Genomic DNA, 21,797 nt, shown 5'->3' with positions numbered 1-21,797 from the left:
GGCTTTTGAGCGAGATTGGCTTTGGAACGGCCAATTCCTGCAATTTGGGTTTCGCTAAAGGAATTATGGGGTTTATTTTAGACCTTTATTTTCTTGTCTCATTCCTTTGTTGCTATGGTAACCTTCCACATCCCCCAAATTGCCCCTTCGTCTGGCTGATGGGTGGTCCCTTCTTCTATTCTTCAACTAGGCTGGTGCGCATGCAGAGCTTTTTGTTGTGTTGTCTCTATCTCTTTCTCTTTCTTTCTTTCTTTCTTTTTTTTTGTTCTTTGTTGGAGAACGGAGAAGGCTGGAGACCAGACGACAGTGAATTGATCCGGTCACAGATGGAGATGTGTGAGTCGAGTCTGAGTGGTTCAGATCTCTGAGTGTCACGTTTCTCTCGGCCCTCCTGAAGTGTGGTTTTCCAAACAATTCATTTGCACCCAAGAGTCCTCCTTGTTTTCTCTTTCTCTCGACACATACTTATGATTAAAGCTTCATACAGTTCGTGACACAGAATATAGACGCCCTTATCTAAAAAAAAAAAAACGCTGTGCAAAGGCAGTACCAAAAAGAGGAAGTGCTACCTTCTATGCCACATCCTCTCTTTTGTGCTTATCTTCCCTTTCGGCCCTGTGACATGTTATTTTCTTTTAAAGCAACGGTTTGAAACGCAGCGCAGTTAGACCTTTTGCTGAGATCGAGTGCAGCCCTCCCCTTCTTATATTGCTGTTATGACAGTCCGTGAAAACATCAGTTAAGGAACTCAATTCAGCTGAAGTCATCCAATTCTGTCGAGTCGCTCTCAAGAGTGTTGAAGGTAAGCTCATTCAAAAGGCTTTTTGTTTGTGACCTTGTTTGAAAGTCTCTGTCAAAGTCAGGAAAAGGAAGCCCCACACACTTAAAACACACAGGGAAAGTTAAGTTTCTCACCGGTAGCTTTTCTCTTCTTCACATCCAGGAAACAACAGTTTGACACGCTTCAGGTCACGTCTGTTTAGTCAGGGTTACTTTATGTGTTTGCTGTGCTTTGTCTCAAGACCGTGTGATTCAAAAAAAATGTTCAGAGGAAGAGGTGCAGCTCTGCAAATCTGCAGGGGGGGGAGCGTACCGCTTTAAAAGAGAAAAGGAAGTGAGGAAACTAAACATCTTCCTTTTCAGTTTTGTTTTTAGAAACTTCTTAACATCCTCAATGATAAAACAAACCCTTTCAAAACCCAACTCTGGAAACCCACTGAGCACAAATTGTTTTTCTTTGTACACCAAGAAGCAGAAGTTTGGATTTTCATGCAACAGTAAGCTGCCTGGCAGTGCAATCAGCCTCCGCCACTGCTGGCCAGCGAGTAACTCTGCTGCAGCAGTTGGAAGTTGAGCAAATTATGGTCAAGGACACTTACTGAGCCCCTTTTGAGAGAGAGAAGGAGAAAAAGTTTCCAACAAACATGGTGATGCATGGAGAAAGTGTTTCTTCATTCTGGTTTCGTGGTTTCTATTCAAGCTCTTCTTCTCTGCAGGTTCTGCTGACGGGTATCTTGAATATCTCGTCTTGAGGAGAAGCGATGGAGGCTGCTATCTTTGAGTATCACAAAGAGGAAGACACTGTGGACATTGAGGCTTTTCAGGGTCAGTCAATCAGGATTCATGTAATACATTCAGTCTTGATACAATACTCACACCTACGTATATGTACATTGAAAGAGTTAGTAGGGCATGCCTTAGGGCATCTTTTAGCTGCTAAATGTTTCACTATGTTCACTAGATATTGCTAACATGGCCAGTCTGCTGTTTGATGGGTTAATCAAAACTTTTCCTTTTGAAAATGGCTGAATGCATCAATATGAACATAGGACATAAAACCAAAACAATGAGCTCAAACCACTAAAACAAAAAAAGACATTGAACAAGCAGCTTTAAACTGCATTATCACGCCACAATAATGTAAGATTGATAGAAAATAATGCAGATCAAATGTTCAATGAGGTTTATTACACAGGTTATGCATGTATAAGGCTGTAAAATAAGAAAAAATATGATTTGACCAATGCAGTTTGTAAATATATTCACACAGGAGAGAAGCAGAAGGTCATTCAGCCAACGTCTTTAAAAGACCCCAAACTAGAAAAACTAAAGGAGGTAAGAGATGAATTCCTGTTATCTACATATAGAGTTTTGTCTGAATCTATGTCTTCGATTAAAGATTTAGTGCAACATCAAAGCTCCTCCTGGACTACAAAGGGAGTGTTTCCTGAGTGGGCTGGAGATGAATGCTACACAGGAAATACATTACAGAGCCTGCATGTATATGTGAGCAGTGAAGAGCATGAATAATATCTGACGCAGGGAGAGAGGTGGAAGGATTGGTGAAATTTTAATGAACATAATTATCAGAGGTGATGGGATACAGCTATGTGAGTCACGTCCAGGAGTCGTCGGCAGAGTCTGCTGGATCTGACTTTAAAACGCTAAAAGGTTTTGATTGGAAAAGATGGCAGCACAAGTGCTTCATGCAAGCGGCAGTGAATGAGTAAATAACTCAATAAGCCTGGCATGTCTCATATATGGAGTCGGGAGGGCAAACAAATAAAATCCAGTTATTTTGGGGGGAGTATTTTGTATTTGTCATCGTTTCCATCTACTTCAGGATCGTATTATCTTCGAAAATCAATTAAGAGAATAAAAAAAATAAAAAAAAGGTTTCATGCTGTTTTTCATTTGACACATTGGAAACAGAAAGATGTATGCAAGAAGATACGTCTGGTGTTTGTATCTGACTGTGTGATGAATTGTGTTTTGGTAGGCACTGGTTTATTGGATCAATAGCACTTTGAAATCGGAGCACATAGTGGTTCAGAGTCTGGAGGAGGATCTGTATGATGGACTGGTGCTTCATCACCTGCTGTGTGAGTTAATACACATTTGTATGAAAGGCTAGTGCGGTCATTCATCATCGCTGTACTTCCAGTTAATCATTATCACAATTTGAAAATTAACAAATGTTTCCCGTTGTAGTTCACCCAAAAGCTTGTCATTTATAATATACAAAACAAAGCCCTTGACAATAAAACATTAGTATTGTTATTATTACATTTTGTAAAAATAAATTAAGAAATAAATTAAATTAATAAAAATAATGATGATAATTGTAATAATTTTAATAATTATGATTGTGCTGATAATGATAATACTAATAATCTGCATCATCTTTATTATCATATAATTATAATAATATATATACACAGGGAGAGTATATCATTAAAATGTTCTGATTTCCACAGCCAGGTTGGCCGGTGTGCACGTGTCTGTGGAGGAGATGGCACTGACCAGCCTTGCTCAGATCCGCAAGCTGGGAATGATCGTGGAGGAGTTGGACAAGAGACTGGGCCTGCAGGACAGCAGTCGGATCAAGTGGAACGTCAAGCGTGAGTCATGCAGCTGACTCGGCTCGAAGCAACAAGAGAACAAATGTTCCCTTCTGGCAACGTCTTCAAATTACATCGGGATTTGGTGCTAGCTCGAGGATGCCATGTTTGCTCGCACCAACTGTGAGGGATTTTGGTGGAGATAAACACGATGGGGTTCTGTTTGAATCACCTGTCAGTGGATTTTATTTTTTCTGCCCTGGCATTGGGTTAGAGAATTTTATCAACAACTGAACACCTAAGTGTGAGTTGCATCATCTGAACTTTTATTTCATGCATTATATGACTGAAAGGACGTAAACTGAAAAAATGAGCCAAAAATGACCATTGTCTTGTTTGGTTTTAAAAGATTGTGGTGAGCACTTACCTCTGACAAATACATTGCATATCCTGCAACCCCATGTTTCACCAGTTGCATGCTTTTAATGTGAAGCAGCAGTTGTAGGAAATGTTTGATAGGGCTGTAGAAGAGTGCACAGTGAACAATGAGGCTAATAAAGAAAGAGAATAATTACATGTTGCATCATTTCCTGTGATCCCCACATGTGTGTAGGAATTGCATATATAGGCAATTGAATCCAGGACGGGATTGGCGGACTCCGCCACTAAGCATAGTGGGCATTTCTGGCACCACTTCACCTTCTTCTAAAGAACATGGAGTGGGGGGAAAAGTCTGAAGTGGTCAAAACTCCAGCAACACTTATACTACTGTAAAGAACTGACGCTTTGATCTCTTCAGACCACTAATAATGAAAACTACATTGTTTACATAAAATGGCTTTCGCTGAAAAAAATGCGGACCATAAATAGTATCAAAAACAGGGTTAGATTTCATGATTATAACGTAAAGTTTTCAGTATTAAATTTCCGTTTGTGTTCATGTCGTATGTGTTTTGTTCCCTGCTCTTCGCCTGTCAGTCATCCACAACAAAGACCTTCTGGCCACGATTCATCTGCTGGTTGCCATGGTGAGAGCGTTCCAGCCTGAACTGGATTTGCCTCCGAACGTGTCGGTTGAAGTTGTAGTTGTGGAAGTGAGTTTCAACTTTTCTCCAAATCTTAAACACACACCTTGTGTAATTGCTTCTGAGCTTTGGTTCATTTTCATGCAGGTGAGCAGAAGTGGCATCAAGTCAGATGTACAGACGGAGGTGCTGACAGAGGAGAGGTGAGCCATTTTATGTCCTGTGTGATTCTGTGAATGTGATGAAAACACCTCATGGTTTTTTGTGTGTCTTTTTTAACAGGGACGCAAGCTCAGACTCCCAAAGCAAGACTGAAAGTGAGTACAAAGCTGTCGGAGGTTGAGACGATCTGACATTTTGAATGTCACTGAAGCAGCATTTCAGCCCACGATGACTTTAACACAGTTTTCTGTCTGACTGGTCACTCAGGGGACGATCCCATCGAGCAACTGCTAAAGCTGGAGGCTCACAAGGTCAACACGGTGAAGAAGGTATAACAAGGAGAGGAGAAGTTAACTGTTGCACCTCTACCAGCAGTGAGAGAGCAAATGTTGTTGGGTAAAGACAGGATATAAATAACTATAATTAGTTTGTGGAATTAACTTATAAACCTGAAAACAAACATGATGAATGATACCTGAAATTATCAAATGGGAAAGCAATGTTATAATAAATATTAAATATTTGATTCATCATTTAGTCTATAAAACTTTAGGAAATAATGATATTTGAGATTTCATGTTGATACATACCTAATATGTCAACAAAATAAGACCAACTTGTATTTCAAACTGCCAAACTTTGTCCATTTTCAGGCCATCTTACACTTTGTGAACCAGAATATGTCATCCATGGGTCTGCAGGTGGCTGATATGGACAAACAGGTAAAAACAACAACAACAGTCGAACACCTTTGGAGCATTCCTGTAAAAAAAGAAAAAGAAAAAAGACTCATTGATTATATCACCTTCCTTGGACGGGCTCCGATCTCCGCTGTGTTTTCTGTCTGTAGTTCGCTGACGGTGTGATTCTGCTGCTGCTGATTGGACAGCTGGAAGGCTTCTTCGTCCCGCTGTATCACTTCAACCTGACTCCCGTCAGTCACTCTGAGATGGTACAGTCGTGATTCCTGACACATTAGTAAAGGAAGTGCATCGTCAAACACACGCATACAATACTTACCTTATTTGGTATTTGTAGATGCTCACAGGTGATGTGAGTTTAATTTGCAACATATTTATTTAATAAAATCAACCGGTCAGAAGAGACATTACCAATTTCAATTAGGATTCATTTCATTTTTGAGTGATATTTTTTGAAAGTGAAGATATGCACAGACTCATTTTCAGATAATCTAATTTTGCACAAGACCATGGCGGATAATGAGCTTCAGTACTGAAACCTGATCCCAAATTATACCTATTACAATATTAGATATGATCAAATGAATATTTTACTATTCCCATGATAAAATTAGATGCATAATTACTTCTGTGTCACTTATAATGATATCTTTGATCTCACTTTACCTGAAGCAATAGGACTTGTCTATAAAAAGTTACGACTCTTTTATCACAGATATGAGCAGTTTATGAATAACTTAATATATAAAACACATTATTTATCAGCCTGATCCATAATACCTCATGTTATAGTATGTTTCACACAGTTTTATAATGTACGCTGACTTATAATGCCACAATATATTTAATTAATATATACTCATATCATAAAATCATTGAAACTCAACAAAGATGATACATTTAATTTAAGTGATACATACATGGATTGTAATCTAATCATATAATTTACTTTAATCTGAAATGAGCAATTAGTACTTTAAACTAATACTGTTGTACTATTACATCGTAAAAACTTTAATGCAGGACTTTTACCTGTAACTGAGTATTTCTACGCAGTGGTTTTGATACTTTTAAATAAGTGGTGGACTTCTTCCACCACTGAAGAGAAAAGTTTTACCAAACTATGCTAATATATATCAGTGGGTAAATTAAACAGAATCGAATATCTTCTTATAACATTTGTTTATGTAAATGTGGCGTCTGGATTTTGTGTTTGAAATTGTTCTAAATCTCTTTCACCTCTAGCTTCACAACGTGACCTTAGCCTTGGATCTCCTTAATGACACAGGCCTTCAGGTGTCCAGTGTTGATCCACAAGGTGAGGAAACAACACACACTGCTCACACAACATACACACTCAGCCTGGTTGACATCAGAATAAACTCAAATTAAAATGCCAGGCACTGAGGATGGACAAAAAACAACAACAGTAAAATGATTGCAACAGAACAACACCAGAGCTCCTAGACAGCAATGTCAAACGATTCTGGATGGTATCAAATATCGAGAGCATTTATCTGTGTGACAGGTAAAAAGCCCAAATCTGTTTGTATGTCAGGTATCAGGCGAAGGAGGAGGCGGATTGCCCGGATAGTTTGATTTAATCTCCGCTGCTCTGTGGAGTGCGGGTTTGACAGTGTTTTGGAGGGAAAGATGAAATTGCTTGCGGAATATGTGACTAGTGTCTCGATCCCTGCGGATGATTGTCTCAGTCCGAGGTCATCATCATTCATTTAGAGAGACGCGGCGAGGGAGACAATCTCAAGGGGACGATGCCACTCTGGTGCCCGATGATAGACACGGGGATTTAACCTCAACGCTATGGCTACATCGTGTGTGTGTGTGTGTGTGTGTCTGGAGGAAGATATGGTATCTGTATTCATGAGTACTGTGTACCACCCAGTTATCAGACACATCCCAGAAATATTATGATCGTGTCTGTGGACTGTAAAAAGTCCTCGTTAGTTTTTGTGTTTGTCAGTTTCAACTTGCAACTGCCAGTTATCAGATTTCCCACCGTAAAATCACGATTTCATGAAGCGTGAGCATTCATCTAAATGATCATACACCAGTGAAAGCACTACATTGCTTTCTGCTTGGTTTAATAAAGTGAGGGTTGGTAAACTGGTAAACTGACTATTTTGGTGAATTTACTATTGGTTTACATATCAGTTAAGCTATTTGACATGAACAACTACCAATATAACAAAAGAATTCAGGTCATAATTCAGATCATTTGCCAGATAAATGTTTCACCATGGAAGATATTTGTTGATTTAACATTAAATCCACTCTTGTAATTAATTTAACTAAAATAAATAACTAAAATAAGAGAAGAGCAAAATAGAGCAACTGACTAATCTAAGTGTGTGAATCAATCAATAGCAAATGGATCTCCCTCACTTCTCTGCAGATCCGTTATTGACGAGACGCTCTGTATTCTCTCTGAGCTCGAATCACACCCACTAGAGCTTCTCCACAATATTGTCTGCCAGCCTGTAATTGTGAAGCAAATCCTCAACACGATAACTGTTAATGTTAGGACCAGCACAATTAATCTAAGCCAGGAGCAAGTGGGTAATTTAATTCACTTTTAGTGTCTTTTTAATTACTGGCATAATTACAGTGATGGAATGAGGAATCCCAGCACTGAGGGTCTAAAAGCGGGAGCATTAATTAGGTTAGCCAGTGGTGGAATGGAACCTAATGTCACATTCATTCAGTTAGTGCATCTTACAAACAGAGTGCAATTTTGTTGGGATCTCGTCTCACCGAGGACGTATTGATTAAATGTCCATTTAATGTTGTTGTTTTTTTATGTCCATCTGACCTGTTAGCATAGATTGTAAGAATAGCTATTAGCTAATGCTGCTAATGTTGATAAAAGCATCGGCATGTCCTCACTGCATCAGTGGCTTGGTAGATGCTGAAGGTGCATTATAAATACGCACTAAATGTTTCCTGATTGTGTGACAGATATCGTGTCTCAGGACGACACCGCCACCTTGAAGGTCCTGTACGCCCTGTTCAAGAAGCACAAAGGGAAATGTGAAAAGGAAGAGGAACTCAGCAAACAGGAACACAAACAGAGCTGAAGAAAAGATGAGAAACTGTTACGAATGCTAAAGTTGAAGTTGACTGTTCATAGACTTTTTGCTGATGCTCGCAAGCTAATTAAAAAGAATAAAGTACATGAAGCTTGATTAACGAGTCATGCATAATCAACGATATCGGTGTCTATAATGGCAGAGTCAGACCAGCATTAAAACTTTGGATCAAAATCAATTATTTTCGCCAGAGTCCATTCCCGTGAACGCGATACCTCAGGAGAGAATTCCTTGAAAATTTGGCACAAATGTCCACTTTGACTCAAGGATGAACTGATTCGTTTTTGGCCATAACTCAAGAATTCATATGCTAATTATGATAATTTTACACACATGTCTGCTAGGATAAAACGATGAAGTGGTAACATTTTGAACAGATAACTGTAACTTAACTCTTGATGGAGGCATACAACTGCCTGGCGGTAATTCTAGTTTTTCTTTATTTTTTATACATGTTTCTAATATGTGGTGTGGATGTGTAACCCAGTGTTATTTCCCTTTTCCGCTATCTCTTGCTCTCTTTCCTTCACTGTGTGACAGTGCTGAAACATGGCACTTTTAATTCTTGCTATAGAAAACCATCGTCCTTAACTGCCACTTCTCAATAAACAGTGTGCATTTAGTCCTCTGCTTCCTCCATGTGTTCCTGCTGACAGTCTGTGACCTCCTCTTTTTCTAGTCTGTGAATGCTATTGTCAGTTCTGTCATTTATTGTTTTTTGCCATTGAATTGTTCACAACTCAATGTCACACACACATGTAGCGAGTCAGGCAGCGATGGAGGCAGGCTCAGAGAATGAGAGACAGACAATGGATGTGATACCATCAAAGCATTTTTTGCAAATTTAAAAACTGGAAAATTGTTATCCTTTGTGTTGGAAAGACGTGTAATTCCTTTGTTTGAAAGAAATGTATTCTAACCATGAGTGACTTGTTAAATATAAATATATTTCCACTGCCTCTTTTGTGGATTGCGCTTGGGTATTAGCAAATTGCAGCGTGCATTTCTTTGTTTTTTTCTCGAGGTTAAAGGAACTATAAACAGTAACAACAGCGACTTTCACACTTCCTATTCAGTTCTCCCAGTTTTCATGCAGATGTGTTTGTTGACATTCAGGAAGCCAATTTATTCGTTTCCACCACTGTGATGGAAAATACTCTAAATTCACATTTTATTTCCCCTGACATTTCAAAAGGTTTGCATAAAATTGTCTTGGCAGTCAGATGGAAACACAGCTAGAGAGAGACAGACAGAAAGACAAAGAGACACTGAGGTGTGTGTTGCTCTTGTTCAACATGTAAATTGACACATTTCAGCGGGCAGTTAAAGTATTATGAAATCAAAATGGCTTATCTTCTGTTTTCCAATTTACAGCCCTTGAACTCCACATCCCGAGTGATAGTAAACAAGATTTATTTGTTGAAAATTAAATTGCACATTGCTTTATGAAAACCAAAACCCATTGTAGTACACGACCAACCAATAAAGTGCCGTCTATTTGCATTTTACGGCCTGTCAAGTACAAATTGTAATTGTATTTCATAGTCGGGTGTTACGTACATATCCCATCCAATCATACATGTTTGCTTGTCATCTCTTACATTAGGTGGTCCATATAAATATCTATCATTAAATCTTTCTGCATGTTGCCTTTTATGTAACTTCCTTCACCTCATCTGACTCTTCCATTCTAATATTCATATTGTTTTGTATGTGAATGTTAAATGAAATGTATGTTATTTTTCATCAAATGTTGGGTATTTCAGGGTCAGTCGAAGGGGTTTTGAGCTCAGGGACAGTCCGTATGAAGCTTGCTAATATATTTTTCAAAGATGTGTGTTATTGTTGCAATAAATGGCTAAAACCTTGGTGCAAAAGGGACATGAATGGACTGTTTGTACTGAGCCTTCTAACAGAATCTGTAAATGACATGGATTAAACAATATTCATTGAAATGTACTAAATTATGTATCTGTTTCTTTATCTATGAACAGTCTTGTTTCAGACATACTTGTCAGGATCAGCAGTTATCTTGTTTCCTGATATGATAAATGTCTTTTTAAAAATAATTTAGACTGTTAATGCCAATTCTAACGTATCTTGTATGTTTTGTTTCATAGTGTGTTTAAGCTACCTACCCTGAATTAATTTGAGGCACGGATGTGAACATCTTTAATATATTGAAACAAGCTTGATAAATCACAATGTGTGTTCATTATGTGCAAACATTTGTGGCTCTGACACGCAATTGCGATGATCTTAAAGACACAGTGAAAGACGAGGGGGATTAATGTCTTTTAGCCACTGTATACATGTCAGGAAAAAGGTCACAGCTTCGCCTGTCATCAGTTTCTAAACCATCAGAACAAACAAGGATAAATTTCAAGATAAACGTCTGAGGGATTAAACCTGTTCTGCTCCAACGACAACACCTTCTTCTGCCTTCATTAGGACTCCACATCACCACTTCTCAACACTGTAAAACAGTCACTGTAAAGAGATAACTAACTTATAGTGCCTCTTAAGCATGGGCTGAGAATGTTTTAGAAATCATTAAATCATGTTTGATGCTACTGTGAGTATATTTTACAGCCTGGGTGACCACACCGGAGGATTTCTCAAACTGACTGGCAGTTTTGGAGAAAACAAATGATGTCCCTCTGCAAACCCACTGGAGTCCATCCAAAATGTTCACAGGAAACATGAGTAATGTCTGCCTAACTTGTCACACTGAACAGATGCATCTCTCTGTGGATTGAAAGGGGAGCAGAGCTAACAAAGCAGCATCGCTCCCATCACTCAGCTGCTGTATAAGTGGGTTTATAAGTTATCACAGAGGTGACAGTATCATGGGAGTGTCAAACCTAAAGAATTAAGAGAGATATAATTAAGCCAAATAGCTTGAGATGTGTTCAAAGCAGTTAAATGTATTTGTACAGCACATTTCATGTACTGTACATTACTCAACATAAAAATGACGATAGACACAAGATGACTAAAAATCAAAAAGGACAGACAAAGATATGTTGACAGGTCATATGTCTAAGAGGGTGGAAAGATGCACGAGCCTGCACACGGCTCTCAACACAGAGATGTCTAAGGCGGCGTGTAGCAGCTAACAGTGCTAACAATGACAACAGTGCTGCAACATAAAGGAGACAAGCCGAGTGATAAAAGTAATAAATAGACATTTATTCAAGGTGTTCTGTGTTCTGTGTGTGTTCCATGTTCTGTTCAAGATGGATGGACAGAGAGTCACATAATTACACACAAAATCCACCCAGAAAAGAACTGGTAATAATAATTACCATAAAGCTATTTGCTCAAAAATAATTTCTTTAACCTTTGAAATAACACAATCAGTTTTTATAGGTTTGTCCTCATTTTAACCCTCAGCAGGCTGTGTTGGAGTGGGAAAGTAATGGCAGCAGACAGAAAGGGGGCATTGTGAAATGAATAACGAGAAGCAGGTTTAAAAAATGTATTGGCTTGTGTCATAATTGCATGGTTTTATTAGATATTTTTCATATGACTGAATCCCTGATACCCTCCCTCAAGCTCCCATAGAAAAGCTAATGGAGGTGGGGTGGTCAAACAGATGTTTATTTGTCAAGCTGCAATTTATAATATATCAAACGAGACGTTAGTGCCCCGCCCACTCGTTAGCTAACTTTTTACTGTAGCTACATCCATGCGCTGAACACCTTTATAGCTAATGTTGCATTTCACAAGCAAGCTAGCCTGCCATTGGCCTTATCGTGGGAATTTACGATGGCTTTGTGGACTCCAAAAATGTTTTTGAGCTTCCAACTGCTGTAGGACAACAGCATTGACTTGCCCCCCCCCCCCCCCTCTACTTGGCTCAGTTGAATTGGTGTTTGTGTGCTTGGGATTATTAATCAGTTATGAGACTGACTGTTTAACGTTATCTTTGCATTATCTTTGCGTTTGCTGACTGTTTTCTACTTTTATGCTGGAGTAATTAAATTAGCTGACAGTGTTGGTGTCAGCATTAATTGTAAATTACCTTCTTGAAGTGACTGACAGTGACATTATTTTTCTTTGGGTTTGTGTTGGCACTTACATTGGGATGCTTTCATACTGTCTAGATAGATAAATAGATATGTACTTTATTCATCCCCAAGGGTAAATTTGTAAAATTTTGTCTATTTACATACTGGAGAAATACACATGTTTGAGTGTTATGAATCCTAGCGGCTGAGTTGGTTTTGTGTATATTTCCCTGTTGGTGGCATGTTGCTGTTGTTTTGAGGGCTCATGGCAAGCCAGATCTGTTGTAGAAAAAATAATTTTGTGGCTTCAGGGCTGTAAGCATGACTTCACACAGCTCATTCACATAATTGTAATCCGGTAATATTGGCTTCATGGGGAGCTCAGTATGGCTTTTGCTTCATTTTCTCCACACATTTCATATTCATCTGAGCATTAGAGGAATATTTAAACTGAGAGCAATGGGTTTGTGTGACAGCTTGCTTTACTATTCTTCATACCAACATATCAATTACATCTTAACTGCTGAGCCCTTGTTTCCTTGTGTCATTAATCCTACATTCAGCTGCACTCATGGATACAGCATTGCATTTTTTTGCGAGTTTAATATGCATAATAATTATCTGCTGCACAGATGACGTGTCTTAGCTTGCTGCTGCAAATCAAGTGGACTGTGGTGATTGTGGTATACTCCCTCCAGTTTTGGGGAATTAACTTTTATTATTTACTCTCGATCTCTCAGTTGTGTTGAGCTTGGTGTGGGATCAAATATTAGCTATTTACATAATACATCTGTTTCCATGTGAGATAGCTGACTTGGCTCAAATGAAAACTACAAAACCAATTTGCATAAAAATATCATCAATGACTACAGCCTGTGAACATGTTAACTAATATAATATCAAGAAATATGAAGTAAATGAAGTTTACTGACTCTGAAAAACAAAAACATTTATTTTTTCTGACTTTTCTCTAATCTTACACGTCTAAAAACTGCTATAATTACTCAATCAATCTAAAAGGCTAATCACTCTTTGGTTAAACTGCTCACATCTCATAGATACTTGCAACCTGTGACAAAAGTTTGCAAGTAAACACTGCTTGACCGTAAATGGGCCACACGCCAAAAAAGGCTGGGAACTACTGATTAAAAAAGTATATTAAGATTATACACAGATTCAGGTTTTTTTGGTCACGTATTAGCAGAACAAAATACACAGAATAGCCCTTTTGCAACCTGACAGGAAAAGAAGGTGGGGAAAGTGAGGCTAAAAATTAGAGACACCTGTGAGCTGGGGGAAGGGAAAATAATCAACTAACAGAAGCTGCATGGAGGAGAACTGAGAGAGGCAGCTACTGAAAGTATTATTCAGTTTCTAGACCTGTTGCACTCAAACTAAGAAATAGTTGAGGTATACTAAACTAAATCGGAGCAGCAGGTTATCCATGAACCGGCTGGATACAAGGAACTTTTTTGGACGACAAGGCCTTACTGGAGGTGTGCTGATCCTGGGAGCAGGTGGTTGAAAAGGAATCTTGTTCAGCTCCAGCTTGGACCAGCTTGGGCCTCCTTAACTTCTTTGATCCATCAAGATAAGTCCCTTTAATGCAACTCTCCAGGCTCCTCCTTCTTTTCTCCCAAAAACAACCACACACCCTGAAATAAACTGAATGGGATTGAAATGAACTGCCTTTCATCATACTACAAACGGTGAACTGCAATATATATTGAAGACATAGCAGGTCAGAGGTCAGAGTTCACCATCCTGGTGGCCTGTTGAAAGAAGCTTATACATATTTTCTCTTTGATGGACAATAAATTAGCCAAAACCATACTTTAGTCTGGCACTATCCGTTCTTTGCATCAGCTAGGTGTGGTCCACCAAGGCACTTAAAACGGCTTGTTTAAATGGACGTCATGAAACGGTAACATTAATATCGGCTTCTTCAGATGGATCTTAATGTGGTGTCACTGCCACAGAAGATCCGGCCTGAGCAGACGGGGCATCAGGGAGACGAGGCCTAATGGAGTTTTAATAGATAAATGTTTGCAGGATGTATCTCGGGCTCCTCAATAACAGCAGGATGTAGAAATCCAGACAACGATTTTTAAATGGAGATGGATGGCAGCAATTGTATTCATTTGTGCAGATGGGAAGAGCGTTGGTTACTGGCATACTGGAAGAAGGAGGACACAGATGGAGGAGTAAGTAGAGAGTGAGGAAGCAGTTTGATAAGCAGAACCTTGACAGAATGATCGACGGAGGTGGATGAAGGTGGGGTGAAAGTAGAAGTCAGAGCTTATTAGGAAAGCGCAAAGGGACCTTGACGATGTGGTAACAAACTTCTAGGTTGCCGCGGGCCTTTGATGCAAGCGAGCAGCAGCAGGTGTCTGATTTGAAGCAATCTGCAGGTCTGACATGACCTGTCTGTCTCACCATCACCTCGTTGCTTTAATGATGATACTGTGTGAGCCAGTTTTGGATGTGGCTCTGTCAGCCTGGGACGGGTCACTGTTTTGAGGGCAGCATGAATCATCTCATGGTGTATTGATTGGGCATAGAAAAGCAAACCCAGTTCATTCAGAGGCTTGTATAGCCCCGGAACTCATAAAAGACAGTAAAAGGTTATCAGTCGAGTCAAAAGTACTACTAAAAAACATCAATATCATAGAGGTTTTTGGTAATCAGTTGGTTAAAAAAGTCAGTTTTTCTTTAGCTCACATCAGTTAAAAAATAAAAACGTCAAGACAAAAATGATTGTCCAATCATAGCAACCATAAGTAGGCATGTCACACCTATTTAGCTTTGAATTCCTTTAGGAATGCAACAATACCATTTTTTTTTTCAGACTAACTACATGTACTTACATTTGGGTACTTGCCGATACCGAGTCCCAATATGAGAACTTAATAATAGAGTTACAGTGTTAACAATGGCTCTGAAAACATGTTTTATTTTCATCAGGTGTTTCTTCACTTTCTGACTGTAACAAAGTAAATATACAACATGATGCTGTTGCTGACATTTTAACACTTTGTGTTTTCCTGATACAAGTTTTAGTAATAGTTTGCAGTAGGGATGTTATTGATGAACAGTTAAGGAAACCCTGACAGAGTATGCCGGGCAGACATACAGCTGACTAACTCACAGCTAAAGCTCTTTATTGGATTTGGAAAATTTGCACTTTCGGACCCCAGCCAACCATTTCCCCAAAAATATTACACGAGCATTACGTTTCCGAAAAACATCTGTTAGTCCACATTGTCAAAGCCTTTTCTCTGGTAACGGTTAAACTCGAAACATGTTGTTTGAAATGATTAACAATGCAACATATATCTATCATGTCCAAGAATGTAATAAGCATCCAAACAAGGTTACGTTATATAAATCAGTTTGCTCCCATTTATCCTGATCATATTATCAATACTAGGGGTTACATGGATCAGGAGGTAGAGAGCGGGTCGTCCATTAATCACAAGGTTGGTAAATCGAACCCCGGCTCCTCCGGTCTGCATGTTGAAGACACTGAACTCCACGTTTGGTGTGTGTGTGAATGACTGACGCTTTGGTCTTAAGTCTTAGGTAAAAAAGCGTTAATATAAATACAATGGTCCATTCACCATTTGCTGGGGTTTGTTAGCATTGCACTACTAAAACGATAGGCTGTTTTTAGATTGTGATTTTAAATTGTGTGCCAATGCCACAGAAAATGCACTTAAGTGCTGAAAAATAAAATGAGCTGGTGGAAGTTTATCAAATCATTGGAGGTAAAGGACAAAATATAATTATTTCTATTCCTAAAGCATTCAACTCCCTAGTAATTCAAAATGAACAGTATGATTCATTGATATATTCAGTTATATTTTAGATAACCTTTGTCTGTTTCTGGCCTCCATAGGGGCTTGGCTTTAAAGGTCTAATGAAATAAAGCAGTATTTCCTTTCCAAAGAGCACCTGACACAGAGGGATTTAAACACACTGGAAAAGATAAAACTTTATTTCTCCCTGTTGTGACAATACAAATTCAACAAGTGCAATAACAATCCAACTGAAAACGATACTGGTCATTCTATCTAGTAGTAAATACATAGACAGAACTTGGTGCACATTATCATTACCACCACACCCAAAAAGTGAGGTATCAACCACTACAAAGCTTCTGTGTACAGGTGGGTATTCAACCGTAAGGCAACTGTTACCATGACCGCCTGACAGACTGAAACAGATGTGCGCTCTCTTCTTCCCTTTTTTATGTTGTTTTTTTAAAAATTGTTTATTTGGGTAGAGGGTTGAGCTGATACGATTTACAGTACCACGTCACACATCAGGCCAGAGTCACGACTGTCTTCAAACAAAACAGAAAACATCACAAAACCAACTTGTAACATTTTAATGAAATGAGGGGAAATAATCCAGCTGCTACTGCTTGTCGGAGGCAAAATTAAGTGTTTCTTTACTGCCCTCCTTTACTTTATTACAGGTCAGAACACACAGCAAAAACCCTGAAAAATGACATTACCTTAAACACATCAGATTTTCCCCACTTATTCAGCATTAGGGACTAATTAAATCCCCTTTGTGCTGCTGCATCTGTTTAAAAAAACCCCTCCCTGTTTGGTGCTCCTGTTCACACTCTGGGAATAAGGAGACAGCTATGGAAAGAGAGCAGGAGAGTGTAATTTAGGACCACTGCAGATCCCTGAGCCAATTATTTAACTTGGACACATCCTATTTCTCTGCCCCTGAAAGCACAAGCCTGCACACGCACTTAAACTTCAGCCACTGAAATGGGAATTGACTTGCTCTAACAACTCAGCAAATGTGAATATTATTGCCGATAACTGAGGAAGAAGCCCAGCACACGACCAGAGTTTTATTCGGAGGATCCACTTAAACTTCATGAAACGGAGAGGACAGATATGATGGCGAGACCCCAGGTCTCATGACTGGCTAAAAGCCAACTCTGAGCAATTAACGGTATCTCTTGTTGGCTTTCAGCGAGGACGTTACGACGTTTGCACGGACCAGAGATTGTGCACGCGTACGAGGCCCAGGAGCTGCCAGAGTACCAGTTGCAGATGCAAGATTGGTACCGACGCCTCTTTCGTGATGTACACGAAACAGCTGCTTTGTCTCTTGTAGTATTTAATGGATTACAGAGAATTTATCTCAGTAGTTAATTCAGATTTGGGTATAAAGTCACTACTTTCTCTTAAAACACGATGACCGTAGAACTGAAACGATTAGTTCATTCATCTATTAGTCCAACTTGCTTTTTGGTTGATTCATTTCTTGTTTAGGTCATTTTTCAAGCAATAATACCAAATAATTCCTTAGTTTCAGCTTCTCAAATATGAGGAGTTTGTCTACTGTAATAGTGTAACACTTCATAGACCGAACAATTTATTGATTAATTGAGAAAACGAATGGCTGATTAATCTGAATTTAGTCTTTAGTTGCACCTCTAGATTGATTGATCATTTATTTCCAAGCTTACACTGATTTCACACATGTGAAGATTTGATCATATGTTATCATAAATGATAGTATAACTGAATATCCTGGGTTTTAGCCTGTTGGTTGAATAAAACAAGCTATTTCAATACCTGGCTTCTGGCTTTCAGAAATTCTAACATGTACTTTTCACTATATTCTGACATTTTATGGACCAAATAATTCATAAAGAAATTGAGAAAATAATTGTCAGATTCAAGTCATTAGTTATAGCTATAATGTAAAAGTTTGTCTTTAAAAAGTGAATTGTTTTCACTTTTGCTCCAACAACGCTGTCACAGAAATTGTTGGAGACCTTTTTCAGTACGAGTTCATTATCCAGAAATGCTGTATGTCCATTTTAGTAACCTCGCCTTATTAAATGTAAACTGAACTGAAAGCTCTGCGATTCCACCTCAATGATTACCCGATGCTCATTTGGCTGACTTTTACATACCATGTCATCCGTCTGATTAAGCTATTGTACATTATTGCTGACAGTGAAAGGGGTTTTAATGTGGGTTTTTCTATTATGGCTAATCACTTACAATTGTCTATTACCAATGTGGGATATAGAGCGCTCCTTATAAAGGAACCAAATAGATATTCATTTGCATCATATTGCTAATGGAGCTGTTTTTCAGGCAGCTCCGGTAATGAGGAAGGGCAAACAAGTCAATGGATGAGGTTACACAGGCAACTGTCTCACACTAACTTTGTAAGTAATGGTCTCAAATGGGCTTGTAGGCTCGACGCCAAGGACTAAGCTTATGTTTAACTTAGCATGAAGCGCTTTGCTGTTGTGAAGGCGTCCCTGATCCTCATTATGATGTGTTCACATTACGAGTGACAAAGCAACCGGCTACAATTCATTTTCAATGGAAGCCGGTGACATGAATGTTTTTTTCTTTCCGTTATCCAGTTCCCAGTGCAATTAACGGCGTAACGACGTCAACGAGCGCTTGAGCAACACTTCCGAGGCGACGTGCCGACAATGTAGCAGGCCACGCATGACCGCTTTGTAGCTCTGTCGCTAGTTCTGTGAACATAGCATTAATGTTTTGGGTGAATGACTTGAAAGCCAAGATCCCTTTCCTCACCATCACTAAACCAAAAGAAAAATCTTGATGACCCATTGTAAAGCAGATTATCCGTATGGCGTTGTGTCCTTGTGTCAGACACGTTACAATATAGATAAAATCACTTGTTTTGCAGAGAGGAGATCTAAAACATTTCATACGAGATACTGTTTTCTCAACATGGCTGCTGCAGAGACATTTTGCGTCTGGTATCGGTAAGTAACAAAAACATTCTACTCTAAGCGAGATGCTCAGCATCAACCTAAGCTGTTACATGTTCCGAATGTTAACCACTCATATATATTCTCTGACTAACTCGCATAAATAAATCACCAAATAGATAACCCACAACTGTGTCTAACTGCTACTGAACACAAACTGACACAGCAGTGCAATAAACATTTTATATCTAGAAAGATGAGCTTCTTTTTTTTAAAACGAGTACAGTTTATCCAGCTCAGCTCGGATCCTTTTTGGGATACTTCGGGACTTGGCAGTCTCTTCAGAGGATCACTGAACACCTGTGAGCTGCTGAATGTGTCGCTCCTCTGCGGTACAGTCCTCTGTGTCTCCTGGCAGCCTTTGTTCAGCGGGGTTTCTAAATGCCATGTCGGCCTGCTTCTGTCGGTCCATGGGTGTTTTGTGCTCATTAGGAAAGGGCAGTAGTCTCTTCTAACTACTACAGTATGGCTAGCCCACCACTGGTGTCTGTGTCTGTGGTCCAGAGAGGGGGCATCTGCGGGACCTCTCCTCTGTACCACGTAAGGAAACAAGGTGTTGCTACTCTTCGGTTTGTCCACTTGCAGAATCATTCTGTAGAAAGAGAGAGAAATGCAGAAATTGAGCATTCTCGACAAAAAACAATCTTATCACAAGGTTTACTTTTTTAGTTTCTCCACAGCTTTCAACCGCATCTTGTGTTTATCTCTCAGTTGTGGGAGTTGCCCAGTTCTCATGGAGATGGTTTGGATGTTATCATGTGACAGAATTTCTGTTTCTTAAAGGGATGGTCTCTGGGGTCGGACGCTGGGACCAGTTCTGGTTCTGTTTTTAATCTTGTTTCTGGTTTTCATTACCAGACCAGTTGTGTGGACAACCCACTGAATCTACACCGGAAACGTACTACACCCGCTTATCTGTGAACTAGAGGTCCTCTCAATTCTAAAAATGTTGGACCCATGAAGCAGCTGCGCTCGGGTAATAGATATACATAAAGATGGTTTTCTAACCAATTTAATAAGAGCGCAATTCTAAAAAAACAATTGTCATTTAATAGCATGCGTCAAATACAACCACGCTTCAAGAAAACCAAGCAAATGAAGAACAAACATTTTAGGATCACATACATACACATTTCAAAGATATCATACTAATGGATCAAACAGAATGAGAACTTTTAAGAAATTGAAGAAAAGAAACATTGCCTCATCCTCTCCAACTGCCCGACTGCGTTTGGAAAGAATATCCTGTATCCTATTGAAGGATGTGGCTTTTAGCTGCATGGCTGAAACTGGCTCAGACATGATGTGCGTGCTTAATGATCCACATTGATCTTTATACAGGCCTACTATTGGCTTGAGAATCAGCTCAAGGCCCGAAATCACAAAGACTAATAAAACTGTAGCTCTGCTTTTCAAAAAGCAATTAGATTTACAGAACAATTTTACAAGTCTGTAATTCTTGTAAATACTTTCAGCCCACCCCACCTCCTATGAGTCACATCCCAGCCATTTCTATAAAATAATGCAACTACATTGTTGATGGTAAAATAAAAGTTTCCACTTGAAGGTTATTATAATGCACTCTTGAGAAAATGACTCAAATGCAGTTTGCAGAAGTTGACGTATGACAGCAGATCTAATAAAAGATCACAAACACAGCCCCAAAAATAACATTGCTGCTGCCTCACTTGCTCATGGCAATGCCAAAAGTCATTCTACGACTCTCAAGGAGTCAAACTTATTCTCCTGCGCTTTCCTTTTAGCCCACAGCAGAACGCTGTGCCTGGCTGCCTTTGTAGCATCTATGATGTTAATTAACTCACACCACATGGAGAGTGTTGCTTTAATTGGACAAGGCCTTGGCATGCTGCTCTGTGGACAGACAAGCCAGGAATAATTTCATAATGTACAATTCTATTATTACCACAGAAAGCCAACCAGTGAGTTCAAAGATGGACGTGAATATGCAGGAGACACAGCTAGGCTTTGATCATACTCTGACAGAAAAATAAAAAACTGGGAAAAAAAAAAAAAAGATGTGAATTGCTGTTTCAGCTTCCAGAGTGGAGCCGACTGTGGCTAAGTGGTAGAGCGGGTCTTCCTTCAATCAGAAGATCGATCGATGTGATCCCCGGCTCCGCTGGTCCATGTCGATGTGTCCTTGGGCAAGACACTCAGCCCCGAATTGCTTCCGAATGCTGTGCCTCAGTGTATGAATGTTGGTCCTAATGGGCAGGTGGCCCCTTGCTTTGTAACCCCTGCCATCAGTGTATGAATGGGTGAATGACATGTGGTCTGAAGACTAGAAAAGAGCTTTACAAGTCCATTTCCCAAGTGTAATTTCCTCGGCAGACAGACCTGCAGGCCTTTGAGTGTTGGTGTTAGTGGTGACCTACGACCAAAGCGATGTTACACACAGACTTAGCGGAGTGACGGAAACTCTGACTGTGTGATAAGGTTGAGTCACTGAGGTCTGACTGTAAGACGCAGTGTTACGATGGCCGGTGAGTCAGGTGAATGTGGTGACAGATGCCACTTCACACGGACGGCTCCATCCGTGGCTACGCTCAGCTGGCCCAGTGAAGCTGCCAAGTTTGAGTGAGTGGGTTGTTACTGGCACAAGGTGCCGCTGTAACTTGGTGCCAAGTGATTTAT

The 21,797-nt window shown here is 39.5% G+C and overlaps 2 protein-coding genes across 2 annotated transcripts in view; one reads left to right on the top strand and one right to left on the bottom strand.

The window, feature by feature from the left end:
• The first annotated feature begins 79 nt into the window (after positions 1-79).
• Positions 80-10,300, top strand: parvg (parvin, gamma). The gene is made up of 13 exons (XM_076089433.1): positions 80-802; positions 1,497-1,605; positions 2,051-2,115; positions 2,780-2,882; positions 3,258-3,401; positions 4,320-4,435; positions 4,514-4,569; positions 4,649-4,683; positions 4,796-4,857; positions 5,182-5,250; positions 5,379-5,480; positions 6,475-6,547; positions 8,206-10,300. Exons 2-13 carry the CDS (start codon positions 1,542-1,544, stop codon positions 8,322-8,324), a joined length of 1,008 nt encoding a protein of 335 aa, XP_075945548.1. The 5' UTR covers positions 80-802; positions 1,497-1,541; the 3' UTR covers positions 8,325-10,300.
• Positions 10,301-16,328: 6,028 nt separating this feature from the next.
• shisal1b (shisa like 1b) overlaps positions 16,329-21,797 on the bottom strand; it is a 30,868-nt gene continuing 25,399 nt past the window's right edge. Inside the window, exon 5 of the mRNA XM_076089425.1 lies at positions 16,329-19,734. Within this exon, the coding sequence (XP_075945540.1) occupies position 19,734 (1 nt within the window). The 3' untranslated portion in view covers positions 16,329-19,733. The remainder of the gene's footprint in view (positions 19,735-21,797) is intronic.

The sequence above is a fragment of the Anarhichas minor genome, unplaced genomic scaffold (assembly GCF_050575085.1).
Source record: "Anarhichas minor isolate MPS153535 unplaced genomic scaffold, ASM5057508v1 ptg000011l, whole genome shotgun sequence".
Classification (NCBI taxonomy): domain Eukaryota; kingdom Metazoa; phylum Chordata; class Actinopteri; order Perciformes; family Anarhichadidae; genus Anarhichas; species Anarhichas minor.
This window is presented reverse-complemented; position numbering and strand designations above follow the sequence as displayed.

Bases quoted from the DNA above. Each gene is read 5' to 3' on its own strand.
- parvg (XM_076089433.1), top strand. From the start codon at position 1,542: ATGGAGGCTGCTATCTTTGAGTATCACAAAGAGGAAGACACTGTGGAC. The intron at 4,570-4,648 runs GTGAGCCATTTT...CTTTTTTAACAG, and splicing joins GAGGTGCTGACAGAGGAGAG to GGACGCAAGCTCAGACTCCC. The intron at 6,548-8,205 runs GTGAGGAAACAA...ATTGTGTGACAG, and splicing joins GTCCAGTGTTGATCCACAAG to ATATCGTGTCTCAGGACGAC.